The sequence below is a fragment of the Microcaecilia unicolor genome, chromosome 6 (assembly GCF_901765095.1).
Source record: "Microcaecilia unicolor chromosome 6, aMicUni1.1, whole genome shotgun sequence".
Lineage (NCBI taxonomy): Eukaryota > Metazoa > Chordata > Amphibia > Gymnophiona > Siphonopidae > Microcaecilia > Microcaecilia unicolor.
The window spans coordinates 175,132,412-175,155,835 of NC_044036.1; the positions used below are offsets into that span (position 1 = coordinate 175,132,412).

The 23,424-nt window shown below is 42.6% G+C and overlaps 1 protein-coding gene, 1 long non-coding RNA gene and 1 pseudogene across 3 annotated transcripts in view; 2 read left to right on the plus strand and 1 right to left on the minus strand.

Annotated features, from left to right (window-relative positions):
• The first annotated feature begins 16 nt into the window (after nucleotides 1-16).
• On the plus strand, nucleotides 17-6,241 carry LOC115472930. The gene is made up of 2 exons (XR_003942578.1): nucleotides 17-352; nucleotides 6,120-6,241. It is a non-coding gene; the product is annotated as an uncharacterized LOC115472930 (long non-coding RNA).
• Nucleotides 6,242-9,946: 3,705 nt separating this feature from the next.
• Nucleotides 9,947-11,427, minus strand: LOC115472926 (annotated as a pseudogene).
• A 154-nt stretch (nucleotides 11,428-11,581) lies between these two features.
• Nucleotides 11,582-23,424, plus strand: part of LOC115472925 (store-operated calcium entry regulator STIMATE-like) — a 123,966-nt gene continuing 112,123 nt past the window's right edge. For both annotated transcript variants that reach the window (XM_030207452.1, XM_030207453.1), the window contains exon 1: nucleotides 11,582-12,113. In XM_030207452.1, the coding sequence (XP_030063312.1) occupies nucleotides 11,930-12,113 (184 nt within the window). In that variant the 5' untranslated portion in view covers nucleotides 11,582-11,929. The remainder of the gene's footprint in view (nucleotides 12,114-23,424) is intronic.

The window sequence follows — 23,424 nt, forward strand, 5'->3', positions numbered from 1 at the left end:
AGCAGTGACATCAGAACCAAGATGGCGACGAGCAGCGTGCGGTTCTGAGCTCAGGAGTTGTTTTGGCTTAAAGTCTCGGTGCTGGGGCTGCGTCCGAGCGCCTCCTGGTTGCCGGCCGCAGCGAGACCATGCTGGTACCTCCGCCCCGGCGCGTTTAAAGGTACAGGAATGTCTCCTGTCCCCGGGATCCGGAGCGCCGTCGCCACGAACAGCAGCAGCTTGAGCCTGGCCACCAGGCCGTCCTCGCAGAGCACGGCCGGCTCCCGGGGATGCGGCGATGGCGCCCTCATGGATAGCTTTGGCATCTTTCTGCAGGGGCTGCTCGGAGTGGTTGCCTTCAGCACGCTGATGTGTGAGTAACTGCATGACAAACTTCTTCCTAAAGAACCCCAACTTTAGTGCTTAGCTCCTTCTCATTCCCTCTGCAAAATGATGAGTCCAAACCCTTGGCATAGCTTTTTCTTAAAAAGCAATACCTCTACTATCCCTACCAAGGCAACATCCTTTCCCTATTCCCACCCTACCAACTTCAGAGCAACCAATCCTATCGCCTACTAATCTGATGAGCTCAGTCCCTAAAATGTTGCCGATCATACAGTGTGCCTGGCACAGACCAAAGGTCCATGGAACTCAACATCATCTGTCCATAGTGGCCAGAGTCCTTAGTAAGGTCTCAAGCAGTAGATGCATTCCTTATTGTTCATTGTGCAGCATCTATAACTCTGTTGCTGGTCTCTAGCCTCAGCTGTTTTTAGAGTGGAGCAGCCCAGTGGTTAGAACTGTAAGTTAAAAACCAGGGAAGCCAGAGTTCAAATCTACTGAAGACATCAGACGTATCGCTTCATATTCTGTTGCCTCTGGTACAAAATTAGACTGTAGTGTAGCTAGACAGTAAATTGTTATGTGGGCACAAAGTGCCCTCTCCAGCTCAAGCTGGCAGGGATCCTCAAGTCCCCAAGACCACCCCGTCCTCTGAAGGCACCCAGCGACCCAGAACACCATGCCTCCAAACTTGGTAGTCAGTTTGGTGGCAGTATTTGTGAGACTGAGCTCGCACCTAGCATGCTTATGTCTCATGCATGCACAGAGTGCTGGCATTGAATGAGCTTGGTGGCATAACATTCTGGGTGGCGCTTGGGGATCCCCCATCAGCTACAGTAAGAGTGTACCATTTTTGGTTGAGCCTGAGCCTAAAGTGAGCTCTGGATTAATGTGATGGTCATTTTCATTCTCATTGATTACAACAGTATTTTTGGGTCACTACTTTTGTGGTAGAACCAGAGTGCTGAGCCGGTCGTACCTTGCGTCTTTTTGCATCGGCCCCATAGTGAGCATCTCTCTGCTGCCAGCTTAATTGTGTAACATCATAATACCAAAATAAAGCAAGATCTGTCTCGTTATAGAGAGAATCATGTCTATATCCATCCATGGCATTATACCTTAAGGAAAGCTAAAAGGAAGTAAGATGAACATTTCCTGTCTTTCAGTAGGCTTATTAATAGTAGGTTAGAATGAGTTTAAGAGAGGGTTTGAACAAGTATTTGGCGGACAGATCCATTATAATTAGCCAGGCAGATTTAGGAATTGCCATCTCTTGGGTCTGGGATGATCAACAGGCATGGTTTTCCCCATTAGGATCTGTTGGTTACTTGTATGTGACCCAGATCGACCACTGTCAGAGGCAAGATAATGGGTTGAATGGACTATTTTATTTGACCCAGCATGGCACTTTTTTACAGTCATATGGATTAAGAATCAGAATTCTTTTTACTAATCTGTGGTAAAAATTGGCCTTAGCATGCCCCTATGCAGGTCTTTCCTGTGCTCTAGGACCATTTTTACCATGGCTGTGAAGTGCATATATCCTAAAACTATCGCGGAACGCCTTAATTCATCCTGCGTTAGGCTTTTTTTTATGCTGCTTTAGGTTCACATTAGCACCTAAAGCAGCTTAGTAAAAGGACCCCAAAGTTGGGTTTTATGCAGTAACAATGCACATTATCAGCCCTGTTAGGGAATCATTTAACATGGGAGGAAGATTACTTTCTCTAGCTGTCTGAATTAATATTTAAATTTTAAAACCAAAGGAACATTATAATTCTTATACCAGAGTAAATGGAATTATGTGACGCTCCATTGGCTCCCTGTGCAAGCCTGGATTTTGTTTAAATGTTCTTGTTTTGTGTATAAAGTTATTTATGGCTTATCCCCAGTTTACTTACTGAATCATCTTGTTTTTGCTAGCAAAACAAGAGTCACCAGGATTTCAGAACTTTTCACGTTTCCTGCTCTAAAAAATATGAGAACTAGTGTAATTGCTATTCTTTTTTCATATCAAGCAGTTTGTTTATCTTAATGTCTGAAATCTCTTATAACCAAGTCCACAAACAGATTAAAACTTAACTATTTAGAAACTTTGTGCTAGATAATGTTAAGTAGAATATGTAGCTCAGAGATGTTCTTGTTTTTTGTTATTCCTGGAAATGTCCAGTCTTTAATATGTGATCTGCATTGAACGTATATGACGGAATATAAATTTATTGTTAATGGTAATAGACGGTTAAGTGACTTGCCCAGTCACAAGGAGCTGCAGTGGGAATCGAACCCAGTTCCCCAGGATCAAAGTCCACTGTACTAACCACTAGGCTACTCCTCCACTAGCAACATTCCGTGTAGAAGCCTGCCCTTGCAGATCAGCAATGCGGCCGCGCTTCTGTTTCTGTCCTGCACACCCAACGCACCTTCGTTGTTAGTGACGCCATTGCACCGCCGTCGATGTGTGACTCTGGCCCCCCCACCCAACGCACCTTTGTTGTCAGTGACGCCATTGCGCTGCCCTGGCCGCCGTCGATGTGAGTGAATTGCTCCGCCCTCAACGTCATAACGTTTGACGCGAGGGCGGGGCCCCGAGACTGTGATTTTCGTGGCTTCAGAGCTTCGAACTTACGAACCTTGGCTTCAGACAATAGAACGTTGAGGGTGAGTTTTAAATATATAGATATGTATTTGCCTGGAAGTGTGCTGCTTTCCATTTTTATACATAGTTGTTGTGGGGAATTTTCTCATTTGTTTATGCTGCTGGAAATAGTCTGCCATCTGTTCATCTGAGATTTCCTCTCTAGTAACTTTCCTAAAGACATATAATGGTTAGCTTAATTCTTTCTCCCCTTCAAGTGCTTTCTTATTTTAGTAGAGTGATGTGGTAGCTGTGTTAGTCCACTTTTAACGGTAATAAGAAGGGTTACCTTTGAAAGCTAATCAAGAAATATTAGTCCAGTAAAAAAGATACCATCTTATTTTCTTTAATATATTTTAGAAATGCTCTGAATTTACAGTATCTTTGAAAATGTGTTGCAATGACAGTATCTCTGCAAGACCCTCACAAGGAAGGACATGAAATCTACATCTGTGCACAAATGGATTTCTAGTGCTTTTCAACTAGAGGCTGACCAAATTTCAGTTACAGTGCTGAAAATAGCCCAGAATACAGTTTCAGCTGAAAGGATATTTTAATTTTTGGCCATGTTTTTGGTTTCAGCTGACAATGACCACGTGTGAAAGCCAGAAATTTGTGCTTTGTCCCATTTGTCTGCCTGCCCTTCCTCCCTTCCCGGCCTTGTCTTACAATCCCTGGTGGTCTAGGGGCATAATTGGAGAGTATCGATCCCCAGTTACTCCTCCTGCCCATTCTGGCTGTGCTTTCAAAATGGCCTGCCGTAACTGGGGCAACCGTCCTGCTTTGAATACACCACTAGACTGACAAGAGATCAAAAGGTAATCCGGGGGGGGGGGGGGCTACTTCTTGCATTCTTTATATATTTTTTTAAAATAAAATTGCAAATAATGCAGTTATGATCTTGCACAATAGTTTATATGGTAAATAGAGTGCTCCAAATGAATGCTTTTGATAGAAAATGTTAACAGGAATTTAAGTCTGTAAATTTGGGATAATAAGCTCCTCAGGAATTAGCCTCTCTGTGGAGTTATGATGTCAGCAGTCACTCAGAGTGTGGCACAAAGTCAGCCACTGAAAAAGCACCTTGGCTTTTAGTTTGTTTTCATTAGCTGTGGTCTATGTGTGTGGAGGCTTTTGTTATTTAAATGATATGCTGGTTTGGATACTGGGGGTTTAGCGGAGGGATACAGTCCACAATGGCCCTCGCGGTTCACATTCGCACAACCGAACAAGCATTTGGTTTTGGCTTCAGCTTCGCCCGAAACCAGGTAATGAGTTTTGACTGCAGTTTCAGTTTTGGCCAAAAGCTTTCAGAAGGTTTAATTCGGCTTTTATTTTCAACCATCGCCTGCTGAGAATGATCTGAACCTAACTGGGCACTAGCCATTGTAAATAGCATAACTTGTAAAATCATATTAGATCTTCCTTTGCCCCTTTGTTCTAAGGTTTGAACCAGTTGTTTTAGTTTAGCAGAAGGTAACATGCCAGATGGATGGTTTGACTGTTATTTTGCACCTAGATTGAAAATTGCAAAAAGATTTCCATCTCAACTATCAAATTAGGCAGTTAAACAGTATAATGAGTATATGGCATTGTGATTCTTGCCAATTATATGAGAGGCCCTTTCAGATGAGCAGAAGTCTCTGTGAATTTAAGACATTGCATTGTTCTTCTATTCCGAAAAGACGCAGGCACTTCAAAGCTGGACTGAAGAACCTTGCAGCCTTGTAGTCCAGCTCTAAAGCATCACCACTGGGAAGCATATGATGAAGCCACACAATATCCTCTCACCACGCAGAGCACATTAGTTCCTTGTGGGATGATATATAAGCAGTATCTTGAGTACCAGTTAATGTTCTCAAGATTTCCCTGGTGCCCAGTGACCAGATGCTGACTCTCTTTAAATGATGGCAAAATGCTCCTGACACAGCAGGTTAGAGAATCCTTTTACAAGGGCTTGTTCTTCTAGTAGACTTCTGTGAAAAGGCTTCTCAGCTAGAAAAGGAATATTCATGAGACTGACTGCTTTAAGAGTGGGGTGGGGCACAGGGAATAAACTGTAGCCTGCTATTATGCATGGGAGAGCAAACTCTAAATCATATAACTTGTGCACAGTTTCACAAGCACATGATTAAGCATCATGCTTTGCACGCTTCAAACTACGACTGGCTCCGAGGAGGAGTCCAGACCCAGGAATTTTATTCCAGTACTCCTAGTCAAAAAAGGAGAAGCAGTCTATGTGCTACCTCAGTGACAGTTAAGAGCAGTTCAGCATCCTTGAAATAAACAACTAATTAGAGAATCTTTTGCCCTTTGTCCAGCCATTCCTTAGTCAGGGTTTTGGTATTTGTGTATTTGACTCAGTATCGCTTTTTGTTGATGTAACCTTCCATCACCTCTGGTACAAACTTAGGGGCCCCTTTTACAGAGCGGCGGTAAGCCCATCGCGGAACTACTGTAGTCCCACCCTGAGCATGCACCATTTCTGGGGGGAAAAAGAAAACCCCCGGAAGTGGCTTGTATGGCGATAACCCAGTGGTAATTGGGATTGTTGCAGCTTGGTGGAGGACGCCTTAGTTTCTGAGCCCTCTGGGGACAGGGAAATATCTGCTGTTCCTGAGTATAACTTATGTTGAGCTACAACTGAACAAGGTATGAGCCATATCCAAAGAAATAAAATTATAGTCACTTTCTTAAATACAAATACAGTAACATGAAAAGGTGGTTTTGTTATTTTAAAAAGATGCCTTCAGCGTTTTTACTATTCCCTTGTAATTCTTGCCATTTTATCATATTAAGTTAACTTTTTGTATCAAATACTTTTGTCTGATAAGGTTACAAACAGTTTTAGAAAGTTTAAAATATAAATAAGGATCTTATAAGACTGTTGATCTGTTCTAATTATCCTGGGTAGAATGGAGGCTGGATTTCATCTATATTTCTAACGTGTAAGGTATTTTCACCTCATGACACCTTCCTCACTGTTTTGTTTCTTTTTTTCTACACCTCTCAGGGGTTTTATTTCTGTTTGTTTTTTTGAAAGTTTGGAATGTAACTGCACATATCCACATGTTTCATACTGTATTAATGTATAATTTGTAATTTTTGTGTTTTCACTTGTATATGTATTCATTTACATTTTGTTCTCTTTACATCTGTAAAGGACTCCTGACGAAGGCATAGGCTGAAACACAGACTGTATAGAGTCCATTCTTCAGTGATTGGCTGTCTAATACCTTGACTGTGCTGTTTCCTGTGGATGCCTGTAATAAAGACTTAAGTGTGCTTCCTGTCTCATCGCCTTGGTCATTCCCACACTTTCGTTTTACAGATGATGTTATAAACAGCCAAGATTTTAAGTGTTTGCAAAATATCATAAAATTCTGATCTGGTCTGAGATCCATGGGAAGACTTTTTCGAAACAATAAAGATTTTGCCCTGAAAAGTTCATTCTTACATTGAGGATAGTCCAAGTTCATGGGCTGCTGGAAATCTTAAACATGTCAAGTTCAGACCATATGGACATATGTTTTGGCCCAGTTCCCTGAATTATCCTTTGTACAGTAATTAAAAGCTAACAATGGCTCTGAGATGAACAGGGAGCCAATAAGGCTCATTCAGAAGTCCCTGTCCCTGATTTGGCTCCCCAGTCTTTGCTGATGCCTACCTTTGAATGGTACCGGGCTATGCTCACAGAGGAGCTGGCACAGATGTTCGAGATGCACACTGCTCGGGCATCAAGGGCACTTGTGCCAGCTTTAGCTCTGCCTCAACTCCTTGCTGAGGCCCAAGCTCTGCCTGCGGAGTGGTCTTTGGTGCCTCGCTGGGCATTTTCCTTCCACATAATTTTTTTTCTAGTGTAGTTTGAATTTTGTTGTTGGGACCTTTCAAAGTGAAATGTGCAGTCTTTTTCTAAAGTGCTAAGAGGGCAAAGTCCTGCCTATATATCTGCAAAGAAACCAACTTCAAGAGACCAGTCCAAAATCAGGGTAAGATGCTCCAATAAGCAATTTTATTTGGACCCTACACGGTCCGTGTTTCGGCTTTTAAAAAAGCCTTCATCGGGGGTCGATCAGTGAGTGCGCAGTTGTATACTGATTGACAGTGGAGCATATGAATTGATCTCTCTAAATGCAAACGAAGAATACTGTCTTACACCAACAAATTCAAATTGAAAAAAGTTTTGGCACCAAAACATCCAAATTAAAAGACTCTATGAAGAAACGTGATCAACACCTGATGAAGGCTTTTTAAAAAGCCGAAACACGGACCGTGTAGGGTCCAAATAAAATTGCTTATTGGAGCATCTTACCCTGATTTTGGACTGGTCTCTTGAAGTTGGTTTCTTTTCCACTTTCTTGTGTGCTGTTGAATTTTGTGGATATTGTGAACCCCTTTGCTTTGCAGTTGTATAGCTGCAAAGTCCATGGGTGCTTTTTATTTATGGACTTTGCATCAGTTTTCAACATGAAAAGTATGAGAAGGAAAAAATACATGCTGCTTTTTATGTTTGTGCTTGTTTCGACCAAAGCAGTATGCATGCTTTTGGAAAATACTAACACATTCAAACACTTAGGGGCCCTTTTACTAAACCCAGCAAAAGAGCACTACCGTGGGGGCACTGCAATAGCTTTTTCTTTGTTGTCTACAATATTCCAAGAGAAAAGAGTAATGTAGATCATATCTAATTGCATTCTTTTGATGTAAGATCACATTGGACCAGTGGTCTAACAATGTGGTGTTGGTATCAGATTCTTCATCCTTAATAAAAGAAGCCTGTGATTGTAATAGTCCATTAAGATGATCTGAAAAACTGACATCTTCCACCCTTGTGTGTTGATTTTTGGCATCTTCCACCCTTGTGTGTTTTGTTCTGTTTGCTTGTGGACGCATTAGACCTCCGTTTTTTTCATTGTAGCTTTTTCTTTGCCATATGCTGTTTTCCGTGCCAGAAAATATTTTTCTATTTTATGGGTGCGGGGGTGAGATGTAGGCGTGTTTGGCAGTAATCGGCCATCGCCACACACTGTCCAATTATTGCCAGGTTAGCACAGGAGCCCTTACCACCCACTAAGTGGCGGTAAGGGCTTAAGCAGTTAATAGCCCGCACATGGCAATTTACAACTTCCATTTAAAATAATGGAAATTGAAGCTGCGTTAATAAGTGGCCTCCCATGTTCAGCAATTTCACATGCCCACAAATATCGCAGGCAACTTTTTAGCATAGGTTAGTAAAAGGACCCCTTAGTAATGTAGTAGATGATGGCAAATATGATCCATCTGGTCTGCCCGACAGGCACACTCATTATCGATTCCCCCAAGTACCTAAAATACCTTGGAGGAAAGGCGAAACAGGAGTGACATGATACAGCCATTCAAATATTTGAAAGGTATTGATCCGCAAATGAACCTTTTCCGGAAACGGGAAGGTGGTAGAACTAGAGGACATGAATTGAGGTTGAAGGGGGGCAGACTCAGGAGTAATGTCAGGAAGTATTTTTTCACGGAGAGGGTGCTGGATATGCGGAATGCTCTCCCGCGGGAGGTGGTGGAGATGAAAACAGTAATGGAATTCAAACATGCGTGGGATAAACACAAAGGAATCCTGTTTGGAAGGAATGGATCTACGGAATCTTAGCGGAGATTGGGTGGGGACGCCAGTAATTGGGTAGCAAAACCGGTGCTGGGCAGAGTTCTACGATCTACGCCCTGATCATAACTGAATAGATATGGAAAGTTCAAGAACAGTGCTGGGCGGACTTTTATAGTCTGGTCTCTGAGAAAGGCAAGGACAAATTAAATTCTGGTGTATATATACAGTATCACATGCCATATGGAATGGGTTTTTCTTGTTTGGCAGACTGACTGGACCGTACACGTCTTTATCTGCCATCATTTACGATGTTACTATGTAAATAATAATAATCATTCCACCATTTAAGGGACGAATTTTTTTGGACCATTATAGGGATTGCAGTCAGATCTAGCTTGATAACGTATATTTCACCCAAATCATCATCTGCCTGTTTTTTTGTTTTTAAATTTTCGTTGAAAATTTAATTAGTTGTAATCAACCAGTTATGTATATAACTGTTCACTTATCTGAACTTGTGCTCAAAGGCCTCCTTTTACTAAGCTGCGGTAAGAGGTGGCCTGAGCATTCCCTTACGCAGGTTTTTACCGCAGAAGTAAAATGACTATCATGTTTTTTTTTTGTTACCATTAGTGCACAGACCTTAAAAAAAAAAAATTAGCATGTGAGCACTTAATGACAGCTATTGTTTCCCTGTTTTAGGGAAGGATGTGAAATCTTTGCAATTGCGAAATAAAAGTATTGAATACTTGGGCAGGAAAACTATTAAATTGAGTTTTAGGCGTTAAATGCGCTGAGGCTTGAAAACACTCTCTGGGTAAATAATGCCATGAAAATTGTGACAGAGTCCTGGAAAAAGCATTAAGCCTCACCTGCACTGTGGCGTACACACAGGTGGGCCAGGGCCCACCCAACAGTAGCACACGTTTAGTGGTAGCTGGTGAGGATCCCCAGCTCCACCAGCTGAAGAACTCCCCCAATCGTGTACACAAAGCCCACCTCTTCAATGCTGCGTTCGGCACCTAACCCTTACCGTTCAGTGAATCCAGACTGCCCCAATTTGACTGCCCCTATCGGACCGACCGTTCACTTGTCTATTAGATTGTAAGCTCTTTGAGCAGGGACTGTCTCTCTTTGTTAAATTGTACAGTGCTGCTTAACCCTAGTAGCGCTCTAGAAATGTTAAGTAGTAGTAGTGATGGTAATGAAAACGCTACTCTCCTTGATACTGGCACCTGCGCACGCTCAGTCTTCAGCGCATGCCTGCTGCAGACTGCCAAGGTCGAAAGAAGCGTTTTCTCGCCAGCTGAGATTTTTTTGTTTTGGTGGTGGTGCGGGGGACACTCGGTGCCCACCCACTTCTTGCCTAGGCCCACCCAAAATCTGTTGTCTGGCTACGCCCCTGTGCTGCTAACAGAGTTTTTAATGCTGAGACAGAGACACATATCTCAGCCCAAAACTGCTGGATCTTTCAAGCTGTGCAGTCTGTTTCTGGAAAGAGAGAACTTGTCTTTCCATAATGAATTTTAAACAGCTTCTACCCCCAGCAGCATCATGGTGAAGAAGATTTCAAATGTCAAAGTTAAAAGAAGGTGCCCTAATCCCTTTCCCCATGGCCTTGAGAGTGTTTTTGATGTTGAGAGATCCACTCCTCACCCCATACCTGGTAGAAAAAGGATTACTCTTTCACTCTAGCAAACGCTTTTTGGGGAGACAGGGTAAGACTTCAAATTCCTGTCTCTTATAATTTCCTGACAGATGTCATTATGATACTAACAACTCACAGACAAGACAAAGAACAATATACAAAATTACCAGGGCTGGAAATGTAACATAGAATTGACAGGGTTCTGGCCCAAGAGAGACTGCATCTTTGCTCCAGGCTCCATTTACTTCTGGTAGACAGGGTGCCAATGAGCTGCTGTCCCCTCAGTGAAGGAGAGCACCTCATCACTGCTTCCAAAAATCACCACGGAGCCAAGAACCGAGAGGATGGCTGTGTCTTGTCCTTTCTGGACTGTTCCAGATCTGAAGAAGAAGTGGTGTTGGGAAGTGCATGAGCTTTAGTCACTGTGACTGTCCTCGCTGTTAGAGTATGCCTTCAGCAGGCTCAGTGATGAAGCCTGAAGCGCCACTACAGTTACTGTGTTGCTGCTTCACCGTGATTAGCGCTGCTAGTTGTGACTTGCTGTTCAGTTTCCCCACGCTCCTCTCCCAGCTTCTTATTCTGTGCCTCGCTCAGGATAGCTGTAGGGTTTGCTTTTGCGGTGGACGTGGATGGAATGTGGGCAGGTTCCTCATCCGAATCCTCGATGATTCTTTTTTTCTTCATTAGGGCATCTAATTTCCTCTCATCTTCCTCCTCAAAGTCTTTGTACTGCTGCAGCATGAACTCAAAGACCACGTTGGCCTGACGCTGCTTCAGTTCTTTCAGCTCCTGTAGGTTCTCCAGAACGTCCATCTGTAGCTTGGAGTCCTTGGTTCGGTTTTCCAAAACCTTCATTGGATTGTTTAGTTCCTCTTTCTCTCGCCCCTTCTGTTGGCGCTTCTCTTCCTCGATCAGCTTTTCAGCCTGAAAGTTGCCCCGTCTGTATTTTCAGGATCAGTCTTGAATGTAATTTCAGCCAGGCAGCGTGTGCACTTGATGTAAAAACGAAAAACTGGAAGCCCTAAATATAACTCATTCTGCACCGTCTCCTTGCGAGCATTAAACTTCTTTCCCTTGTAAATGTACTCTCCACAAGTCTTACACCTCATGTTAAAAGGAGCCATCAGTCGCACTACATACTGTCGGTCCTTTGGCAGCTTAACTTTTGGGATGGCAGATGGATCAAAGTCCGGGGGGGTAATATTTATTTAACACTTTCCGCTCCGACATTTTTCCCCCACACCGAGCAGAACGACCATAGCAACATGGACAGTCTCTCCTTCTGTTGTTGTTCCGGGTTCGGGATTAGACAGACCCCGCCCAGACTGTAGGAGGAGCTGTTTTTTTTTCCCTGAAATGAATGCAGTTACAAATGGGGCTTCCACAGTTTAGTTTCTGGAACTTCCATAAAGTAGACATCCCTGGAAAGCTGCAAAACCACGGCCATCTCCTTGCACGAACTGTAGGGAGCTTTACCTGGGGTGTCTTAAAAGGGGCCGGGGGTCATTTAAGTAACCCATCCATCGATCCCTCAGGAGTGGGCGCAGGACGTCTCGTGACGTCAGCAGTGACATCAGAACCAAGATGGCGACGAGCAGCGTGCGGCTTCTGAGCTCAGGAGTTGTTTTGGCTTAAAGTCTCGGTGCTGGGGCTGCGTCCGAGCGCCTCCTGGTTGCCGGCCGCAGCGGGACCATGCTGGTACCTCCGCCCCGGCGCGTTTAAAGGTACAGGAATGTCTCCTGTCCCCGGGATCCGGAGCGCCGTCGCCACGAACAGCAGCAGCTTGAGCCTGGCCACCAGGCCGTCCTCGCAGAGCACGGCCGGCTCCCGGGGATGCGGCGATGGCGCCCTCATGGATAGCTTTGGCATCTTTCTGCAGGGGCTGCTCGGAGTGGTTGCCTTCAGCACGCTGATGTGTGAGTAACTGCATGACAAACTTCTTCCTAAAGAACCCCAACTTTAGTGCTTAGCTCCTCCTCATTCCCTCTGCAAAATGATGAGTCCAAACCCTTGGCATAGCTTTTTCTTAAAAAGCAATACCTCTACTATCCCTACCAAGGCAACATCCTTTCCCTATTCCCACCCTACCAACTTCAGAGCAACCAATCCTATCGCTTACTAATCTGATGAGCTCAATCCCTGCCTGTCCCTAAAACGTTGCCGATCATACAAAGGTCCATGGAACTCAACATCATCTGTCCATAGTGGCCAGAGTCCTTAGTAAGGTCTCAAGCAGTAGATGCATTCCTTATTGTTCATTGTGCAGCATCTATAACTCTGCTGCTGGTCTCCAGCCTCAGCTGTTTTTGGAGTGGAGCAGCCCAGTGGTTAGAACTGTAAGTTAAAAACCAGGGAAGCCAGGGTTCAAATCTACTGAAGACTTCAGACGTATCGCTTCATATTCTGTTGCCTCTGGTACAAAATTAGACTGTAGTGTAGCTAGACAGTAAATTGTTATGTGGGCACAAAGTGCCCTCTCCAGCTCAAGCTGGCAGGGATCCTCAAGTCCCCAAGACCACCCCGTCCTCTGAAGGCACCCAGCGACCCAGAACACCATGCCTCCAAACTTGGTAGTCAGTTTGGTGGCAGTATTTGTGAGACTGAGCTCGCACCTAACATGCATATGTCTCATGCATGCACAGAGTGCTGGCATTGAATGAGCTTGGTGGCATAACATTCTGGGTGGCGCTTGGGGATCCCCCATCAGCTACAGTAAGAGTGTGCCATTTTTGGTTGAGCCTGAGCTTAAAGTGAGCTCTGGATTAATGTGATGGTCATTTTCATTCTCATTGATTACAACAGTATTTTTGGGTCACTACTTTTGTGGTAGAACCAGAGTGCTGAGCCGGTCGTACCTTGCGTCTTTTTGCATCGGCCCCATAGTGAGCATCTCTCTGCTGCCAGCTTAATTGTGCAACATCATAATACAAAAATAAAGCAAGATCTGTCTCGTTATAGAGAGAATCATGTCTATATCCATCCATGGCATTTTACCTTAAGGAAAGCTAAAAGGAAGGAAGGTGAACATTTCCTGTCTTTCAGAAGGTTTATTACTAGTAGGTTAGAATGAGTTTAAGAAAGGCTTTGAACAAGTATTTGGAGGACAGATCCATTATTAGCCAGGCAGACTTAGGAATTGCCATCTCTTGGGTCTGGGATGATCAACAGGTGTGGTTTTCCCCATTAGGATCTGTTGGTTACTTGCATGTGACCCAGATCGACCACTGTCAGAGGTAGGATAATGGGTTCAATGGACTGTTTTATATGACCCAGCATGGCACTTTTTACAGTCATATGGATTAAGAATCAGTGTTCCTTTTACTAATCTGTGGTAAAAATTGGCCTTAGAATGCCCCTACACAGGTCTTTGCTGTGCTCTAAGGCCATTTTTACCGTGGCTGTGAAGTGCATATATCCTAAAACTATCGCGGAACGCCTTAATTCATCCCGCGTTAGGCTTTTTTTTTATGCTGCTTTAGGTTCACATTAGCACCTAAAATAGCTTAGTAAAAGGACCCCAAAGTTGGGTTTTATGCAGTAACAATGCACATTATCAGCCCTGTTAGGGAATCATTTAACATGGGAGGAAGATTACTTTTTCTAGCTGTCTGAATTAGTATTTAAATTTTAAAACCAAAGGAACATTATAATTCTTATACCAGAGTAAATGGAATTATGTGACGCTCCATTGGCTCCCTGTGCAAGCCTGGATTTTGTTTAAATATTCTTGTTTTGTGTATAAAGATATTTATGGCTTATCCCCAGTTTACTTACTGAATCATCTTGTTTTTGCTATCAAAACAAGTCACCAGGATTTCAGAACTTTTCACGTTTCCTGCTCTAAAAAATATGAGAAGAACTAGACTAATTGCTATTCTTTTTTCATACCAAGCAGATTGTTTGGCTATTAAGGATATCTTGATGTCTGAAATTTCTTATAACCAATTCCACAAACAGATTGAAACTTACCTATTTAGAAACTTTGTGCTAGACTAATGTTAAATATAATATGTAGCTCAGGGATGTTCTGGTTTTGTTTTGTTATTCCTGTAAATGTCCAGTCTTTAATGTGTGATCTGCATTGAACCGAAAGGTATATGACGGAATATAAATTTATTGTTATTGGTAATAGACGGTTAAGTGACTTGCCCAGAGTCACAAGGAGCTGCAGTGGGAAAAGAACCCAGTTCCCCAGGTTCTTAGGTTACTGCACTAGCCATTAGGCTACTCCTCCCCTGGTGTTATTTCCTTTTAGTGGAGAGGAACACTATGGTGCCCTTTTTGCTAATGAGCACTAAGCAAATAGCAGATGAATTAGTGTGCACTGTTTAACGCACTGCACAGGCATGACAGAACTTGCTAATTCATGTTCTGACTGCATAGCTTGTTATGAAATGTTTGTTTAGATTCTTAATATACCGCCTTTCTGTGGAACAACCAAAGCAGTTTACAAATGATATATAGGTACTTTCTCTGTCCGTAGTAGGATCACAGTCTATAGGGTTCTTTTACTAAGCCGCAGTAAAAAGCAGCCTTAAAGTGCCTTTGTGCAGGTTTTCTCTGTGCACCAAGGGTCTTTTTTTAAATTTCCACTCTAAAATGGCTAGTGTTACATTTTTTTGAATGAATGGCTGCTATTAGCGTGTGGCTATAAAAAAAAAAAAAATTACTGCATGAGCACTTACCGTTACCAGTTAGTCATATTTTTATTCACATTTTTTGGGGGTGGTCAGTGACCACTGGGAGGGGGCATTAGGGGGTCATCACTGATTCCCTCCAGTGGTCATCTGGTCATTTAGGGCACCCTTTTGTGATTTATTCGTTATAAAAGCAGGTCTAGCGCAAAAAGTCTTAGTTTTAGTCCTGGACGGTTCTGTTTTGTTCCATTATGGCTGTAAAACATCCGAGTCATAGGAACACCCAAATCCTGCCCATAACACACCCCGACTCGCCCTCTTGTATTTTGAATGCACTTCTGACGGACGTCATAGAATAACGTCCAAATGCTGCTTTATGCCATTTTAGTAACCCTTGGAACTTTGTAAGTCTAAGTGCTTTGAAAATATGCCTCAATATCACTCCCACCCACCAATCAATCTCATTATATTTATCTCCGTGCTTTAGTCCTGTTTTCTTAGGCAATGAGATTATCCTACTAAACACATTTTTTTTTGTATTTATTTTAAAATATGTATTTGCCTGGAAGTGTGCTGCTTTCCATTTTTATACATAGTTGTTGTGGGGAATTTTCTCATTTGTTTATGCTGCTGGAAATAGTCTGCCATCTGTTCATCTGAGATTTCCTCTCTAGTAACTTTCCTAAAGACATATAATGGTTAGCTTAATTCTTTCTCCCCTTCAAGTGCTTTCTTATTTTAGTAGAGTGATGTGGTAGCTGTGTTAGTCCACTTTTAACGGTAATAAGAAGGGTTACCTTTGAAAGCTAATCAAGAAATATGTTAGTCCAGTAAAAAAGATACCATCTTATTTTCTTTAATATATTTTAGAAATGCTCTGAATTTACAGTATCTTTGAAAATGTGTTGCAATGACAGTATCTCTGCAAGACCCTCACAAGGATGGACATGAAATCTACATCTGTGCACAAATGGATTTCTAGTGCTTTTCAACTAGAGGCTGACCAAATTTCAGTTACAGTGCTGAAAATAGCCCAGAATACAGTTTCAGCTGAAAGGATATTTTAATTTTTGGCCATGTTTTGGTTTCAGCTGACAATGACCACGTGTGAAAGCCAGAAATTTGTGCTTTGTCCCATTTGTCTGCCTGCCCTTCCTCCCTTCCCGGCCTTGTCTTACAATCCCTGGTGGTCTAGGGGCATAATTGGAGAGTATCGATCCCCAGTTACTCCTCCTGCCCATTCTGGCTGTGCTTTCAAAATGGCCTGCCGTAACTGGGGCAACAGTCCTGCTTTGAATACACCACTAGACTGACAAGAGATCAAAAGGTAATCCGGGGGGGGGGGGGGGGCTACTTCTTGCATTCTTTATATATTTTTTTAAAATAAAATTGCAAATAATGCAGTTATGATCTTGCACAATAGTTTATATGGTAAATAGAGTGCTCCAAATGAATGCTTTTGATACAAAATGTTAACAGGAATTTAAGTCTGTAAATTTGGGATAATAAGCTCCTTAGGAATTAGCCTCTCTGTGGAGTTATGATGTCAGCAGTCACTCAGAGTGTGGCACAAAGTCAGCCACTGAAAAAGCACCTTGGCTTTTAGTTTGTTTTCATTAGCTGTGGTCTATGTGTGTGGAGGCTTTTGTTATTTAAATGATATGCTGGTTTGGATACTGGGGGTTTAGCGGAGGGATACAGTCCACAATGGCCCTCGCGGTTCACATTCGCACAACCGAACAAACATTTGGTTTTGGCTTCAGCTTCGCCCGAAACCAGGTAATGAATTTTGGCTGCAGTTTCAGTTTTGGCCAAAAGGTTTCAGAAGGTTTAATTCGGCTTTTATTTTCAACCATCGCCTGCTGAGAATGATCTGAACCTAACTGGGTACTAATTGTAAATAGCATAACTTGTAAAATCATGTTAGATCTTCCTTTGCCCCTTTGTTCTAAGGTTTGAACCAGTTTAGCAGAAGGTAATATGCCAGATGGATGATTTGACTGCTATTTTGCACCTGGATTGAAAATTGCAAAAAGATTTCCATCTTCAGTTTAAGCTTATACAAACGCAACGTACAAAAATATTTTTAATCTCAGCTATCAAATTAGGCAGTGAAACAGTATAATGAGACTGCTATATAATTCATAAATGAATTCACCGTATTTTGCCTATATAAAAATTTAAAATAAGGCTCAACATTTAGGGGTCCTTTTACTAAGCCAAGCTATAAAGTGACTGGAGGTGCAGTTACTGCATGGGTTTTCCTTGCACTGTGGCCACTTTCTAGCGCAGCTGCAAAATGGCTGCATTTGTTAAAAAAAAAAGGGGGCCACATGCTAATTTCCCCATTAGCGCTTGGCCATTTCCGGTGGGAGCCCTTAGCCATCTATTTAGGAGACAGTAAGGGCACCCGCGCACAATAATGTGCATGCACTACCCGATTAATTCAGGGCTTGACTAGTCCCCACCCTTGTGCTAGAAACTAATTTCTATTTTCTACCACATGGATTGGCACGCTGATCATAGCAATACCATGTGATGCCTCAGCACGCCTCACGATGGTGCTGTTTTGGTGTAGGGCTACCTGCGTGGTAGCCCTACACCCTATAGTAAAAGGGTCCCTTAGACTTCTGCTCATCTTAGTTTCTAAAACTTTGTTACGGTGTGTCTCATATGTTTTGAAAGGGCACTGTAATTTTTGCCAATATAAGTTTTGTTTTTTTATATTTCTGGGATAAGCAGTATAAAATGTTTTGTACATTTTTGGGATCTTGCCAGGTATTTGTGACCTGGATTGTCCAGTGTTGGAAACAGGATGCTAGGCTCGATGGATCTTTGGTCTTTCCCAGTATGGCAATACTTATGTACTTAAAATATGGCCGATACTTTGTTTGGAAAGAGCATTGTGATTCTTGCCGATTATATGAGAGGCCCTTTCAGATGAGCGGAAGTCTCTGTGAATTTAAGACATTTCATTGTTCTTCTATTCCGAAAAGATTCAGGCACTTCAAAGCTGAAGAACCTTGCAGCCTTGTAGTCCAGCTCTAAAGCATCACCACTGGGAAGTATATGATGAAGCCACACAATATCCTCTCACCATGCAGAGCACATTAGTTCCTCGTGGGATGATATACAAGTGGTATCCTGAGTACCAGTTAATGTTCTCAAGATTTCCCTGGTGCCCAGTGACCAGATGCTGACTCTCTTGAAATGATGGCAAAATGCTCCTGACACAGCAGGTTAGAGAATCCTTTTACAAGGGCTTGTTCTTCTAGTAGACTTCTGTGAAAAGGCTTCTCAGCTAGAAAAGGAATATTCATGAGACTGACTGCTTTAAGAGTGGGGTGGGGCACAGGGAAGAAACTGTAGCCTGCTATTATGCATGGGACAGCAAACTCTAAATCAAATAACTTGTGCACAGTTTCACAAGCACATGATTAAGCATCATGCTTTGCACGCTTCAAACTACGACTGGCTCCGAGGAGGAGTCCAGACCCAGGAATTTTATTCCAGTACTCCTAGTCAAAAAAGGAGGAGCAGTCTATGTGCTACCTCAGTGACAGTTAAGAGCAGTTCAGCATCCTTGAAATAAACAACTAATTAGAGAATCTTTTGCCCTTTGTCCAGCCATTCCTTAGTCAGGGTTTTGGTATTTGTGTATTTGACTCAGTCACTTTTTGTTGATGTTCATTTGTGACCTCGGGAAAGTCACTTAACCTTCCATCACCTCTGGTACAAACTTAGGGACCCCTTTTACAGAGCGGCGGTAAGCCTAGCGTGGGACTTCTGCTGGCCCAACGCGGGACTACTGTAGTCCCACCCCGAGCATGCACCATTTCTGGGGGAAAAATAAAACCCCCGGAAGTGACTTGTATGGCGATAACCTGGTGGTAATTGGGATTGTTGCAGCTTGATGGAAGACGCCTTAGTTTCTGAGCCCTCTGGGGACAGGGAAATATCTGCTGTCCCTGAGTATAACTTATGTTGAGCTACAACTGAACAAGGTATGAGCCATATCCAAAGAAATAAAATTATAGTCAACTTTCTTAAATACAAATACAGTAATATGAAAAGGTGGTTTTGTTATTTTAAAAAGATGCCTTCAGCGTTTTTACTATTCCCTTGTAATTCTTGACATTTTATCATATTAAGTTAACTTTTTTGTATCAAATACTTTTGTCTGATAAGGTTACAAACACTAAACAGTTTTAGAAAGTTTAAAATATAAATAAGGGTCTTATAACACTGTTGATTTGTTGTAATTATCCTGGGTAGAATGGAGGCTGGATTTCATCTATATGTACATATTTCTAACGCGTAAGGTATTTTCACCTCATGACACCTTCCTCACTTTTCTGATTTGTTTCTTTTTTTCTACACCTCTCACGGGTTTTATTTCTGTGTGTTTTTTTGAAAGTTTGGAATGTAACTGCACATATCCACATGTTTCATACTGTATTAATGAATAATTTGTAATTTTTGTGTGGAGGAGTAGCCTAGTGGTTAGGGTCCTGGGGAACTGAGAAACTGAGTTCGATTCCCGGCACAGGCAGCTCCTTGTGACTCTGGGCAAGTCACTTAACCCTCCATTGCCCCATGTAAGCCGCATTGAGCCTGCCATGAGTGGGAAAGCGCGGGGTACAAATGTGACAAAAAAAATATATATGTATTCATTTATATTTTGTTCTCTTTACATCTGTAAAGGACACCTGACGAAGGTATAGGCTGAAACACATACTGTATAAAGTCCATTCTTCAGTGATTGGCTGTCTGATACCTTGACTGTGCTGTTTCCTGTGGATGCCTGTAATAAAGACTTAAGTGTGCTTCCTGTCTCATCGCCTTGGTCATTCCCACACTTTCGTGGATTTTAAGTGTTTGCAAAATATCATATAATTCTGATCTGGTCTGATAGCCACAGGAAGACTTTTTCAAAACAATAAAGATTTTGCCCTGCAAAGTTCATTCTTACATCGAAGATAGTCCAAGTTCATGGGCTACTGGAAATCTTAAACATGTCAAGTTCAGACCATATGGACATATGTTTTGGCCCAGTTCCCTGAATTATCCTTTGTACAGTATTAAAAGCTAACAATGGCTCTGAGATGAACAGGGAGCCAATAAGGCTCATTCAGAAGTCCCTGTCCCTGATTTGGCTCCCCAGTCTTTGCCAATGCCTACCTTTGAATGGTACGGGGCTATGCTCACAGAGGAGCTGGCACAGATGTTCAAGATGCACACTGCTCGGGCATCAAGGGTGCTTGTGCCAGCTTTAGCTCTGCCTCAACTCCTTGCTGAGGCCCAAGCTCTGCCTGCGGAGTGGTCTTTGGTGCCTCACTGGGCATTTTCCTTCAACATAGTTTTTTCTAGCGTAGTTTGAATTTTATTGTTGGGACCTTTCAAAGTGAAATGTGCAGTCTTTTTCTAAAGTGCTAAGAGGGCAAAATCCTGCCTGTATAGCTGCAAAGTCCATGGGTGCTTTTTATTTATGGACTTTGCATCAGTTTTCAACATGAAAAGTATGAGAAGGAAAAAATACATGCTGCTTTTTATGTTTGTGCTTGTTTCGACCAAAACAGTATGCATGCTTTTGGAAAATACTAACACATTCAAACACTTAGGGGCCCTTTTACTAAGCCCAGCAAAAGAGCACTACTGTGAGGGCACTGCAGTAGCGCTTTCTTTGCCATGTGCCGTTTTCCGTGCCAGAAAATATTTTTCTATTTTATGGGTGCGGGGGTGAGATGTAGGTGTGTCCGGCTGTAATCGGCCATCGCCACACACTGCCCAATTATTGCCAGGTTAGCACGTGAGCCCTTACCACCCACTAAATAAGTGGCGGTAAGGCTCAGGCAGTAAATAGCCCACACATGGCAATTTACAACTTCCAATTAAAATAATGGAAATTGCAGCTGCGGTAACAAGTGGCCTCCCATGTTCAGCAATTTCACGTGCCCACAAATACCGCAGGCAACTTTTTAGCATAGCTTAGTAAAAGGACCCCTTAGTAATGTAGTAGATGATGGCAAATATGATCCATCCGGTCTGCCCGACAGGCACACTCATTATCGATTCCCCTAAATACCTAAAATACCTTGGAGGAAAGGCAAAACAGGAGTGACATGATACAGCCATTCAAATATTTGAAAGGTATTAATCCGCAAATCAACCTTTTCCGGAGACAGGAAGGCAGTAGAACTCGAGGACATGAATTGAGGTTGAAGGGGGACAGAGTAATGTCAGGAAGTATTTTTTCACGGAGATGGTGCTGGATATGCGGAATGCTTTCCCGTGGGATGTGGTGGAGATGAAAACGGTAATGGAATTCAAACATGTATGGGATAAACATAAAGGAATCCTGTTTAGAAGGGATGGATCTACAGAATCTTAGTGGAGATTGGGTGGGGACGCCAGTAATTGGAAATCAAAACCGGTGCTGGGCAGACTTCTACGATCTATGCCCTGATCATAACTGAATAGATACGGAACGTTCAAGAACAGTGCTGGGCAGACATTTAGTCTGTTCCCTGAGAAAGGCAAGGATAAATTAAACTCGGGTGTACATGTACAGTATAATGGGTTTGTCGTCTTTGGCAGACTGGATGGACCGTACACGTCTTTATCTGTCGTCATTTACTATGTTACTATGTAAATAATATTAATCATTCCACCATTTAAGGGAGGGATTTTTTGGACCGTTGTAGGGATTGCAGTCAGTTCTAGCTTGATAACATGTATATTTCACCCAAATCATCTGGCTGTTTTTTTGTTTTTAAATTTTAATTGAAAATTTAATTTTATTAGTTGTGATCAACCAGTTATGTATATAACTGTTCACTTTATCTGAACTTGTGCTCAAAGGGCTCCTTTTACTAAGTTGCGGTAAGAGGTGGCTTGAGCATGCCCTTATGTGGGATTTTCCAGCGTGTTAAGGCCATTTTTACCGCAGCAGTAAAATGACTGACTATCTTGGGTTTTTTTGTTTCAATTAATGACTATGTACTAATATTGCCATTAGTGCACAGACCTTAAAAAAAAATTAGCACGTGAGCACTTACTGACAGCTATTGTTTCCTTGTTTTAGGGAAAGATGTGAAATCTTGAAATAATGTTAATAATAGGATCTAATTTGGTTTTCTGCCAGAAACCCAGCTTTCTGCGTCTACATTAATTGTCAGCAAATGGGTAAACATCCTTGTAGGATTGCAGGTGTTTGCATGTTTGGTATTGTATGTGTTCATATGTTAATTAGTACCTTTGTGCATTGTATTGATTTGGTTTATTCTTTGTTTTTTATTTTATATATGCACTAGCCGTTGAGCCCGTGTAAACGGGCTAGTTTTGGAATGGGGGGGGGGGTTCCGAGCCCCCCCCCCCCCCCCGAGGTCGCCGCTGCTCTGCCCCTCCCCCCGGCCCGAGCATTGTCTGTTATTGAACTTACATCGCACCACGCAGATGCAGCAGGCACATCAGCAAAGCTGCCATCGGGACAGGCTTCCTTCTCTGCCTGTGTCCCGCCCTCGTGTGACGTAACGTGGCGAGGGCGGGACACAGGCAGAGAAGGAAGGCCGTCCCGACGGCAGCTTTGCTGATGTGCCTGCTGCGTCTGCGTGGTGCGATGTAAGTTCAATAAGAAAGACAGTGCTCGGGCCGGCTGGAGGGGCGGCGGTGGCGGCGACTCCGGGTGGGGGGAGCGGTAGCAGTGACCTCAGGGGGGGAAGGGGAGGGCGGAGCGGTTGCGAGTACGTCTGCAGCATGCGCAGTAGAGACTTCCCGCTCTGTCCTGCCCCCCTCATCACGTATTGATGCAGGGGCGGGGCAGAGAGGGAAGTCTCTACTGCGCATTTGTGAGTGAGTACGACACTCGCCTTTTATATGTTTGATGTTATGTTCTCCACTTAGATATAAGTGGATGATAAATTAATAAACCTCAAACCTTAAGTCTGTATATTCCTTCTCCTGAGAGGTAGCATTAGTATTTCCATTTTTAAAGATGTCTGAAATCCAGATATAGTTATGATTGCATGGGGAATCAGATACTTATAGAATTAATATTTAAGGCTTTCAAGGAGCAAAAGAAAATAAAATTCAGCTCTGTCCAAAGACCTTTAGTTTAATGAATGAGCAGAAAGAAAGACTGCTTTTTTGTACTGTTTTTCTTTTTGACACATCATTTTTTATGTTTGCCAATGTGTTGCTACAGTATCATGAAATACAAATACATTTTCGATGAGTAGGTCTTGTTTTAGTGAGACATGCACAGAGAAGAGAGACCTGATTCTTTGTATTTGGTTGTGTTCAGGATCAGCAAACCTTCGCTTGCCCCATCAATACATCTGTCTGTCCATTTAAAGTGGGTACTCTGTTCTCTGTTTACAGTAAAGTTATGTGGGTAGGAGAGGATCCTTACAGAACAATAGCAGCGTTATAGGCTGTATGTAGAAGATTTCCTTGTTTTGTTCACATCTAATTTTTGTTCCTCATGCACTTAATTTGGAAAATATTTGATTCGTTTTTGTAATTTCTACCACCTTAACTTTGAAACAAAAATGGTTTTAAAATTAGACTGCAAGACACTTGAATTATTTAA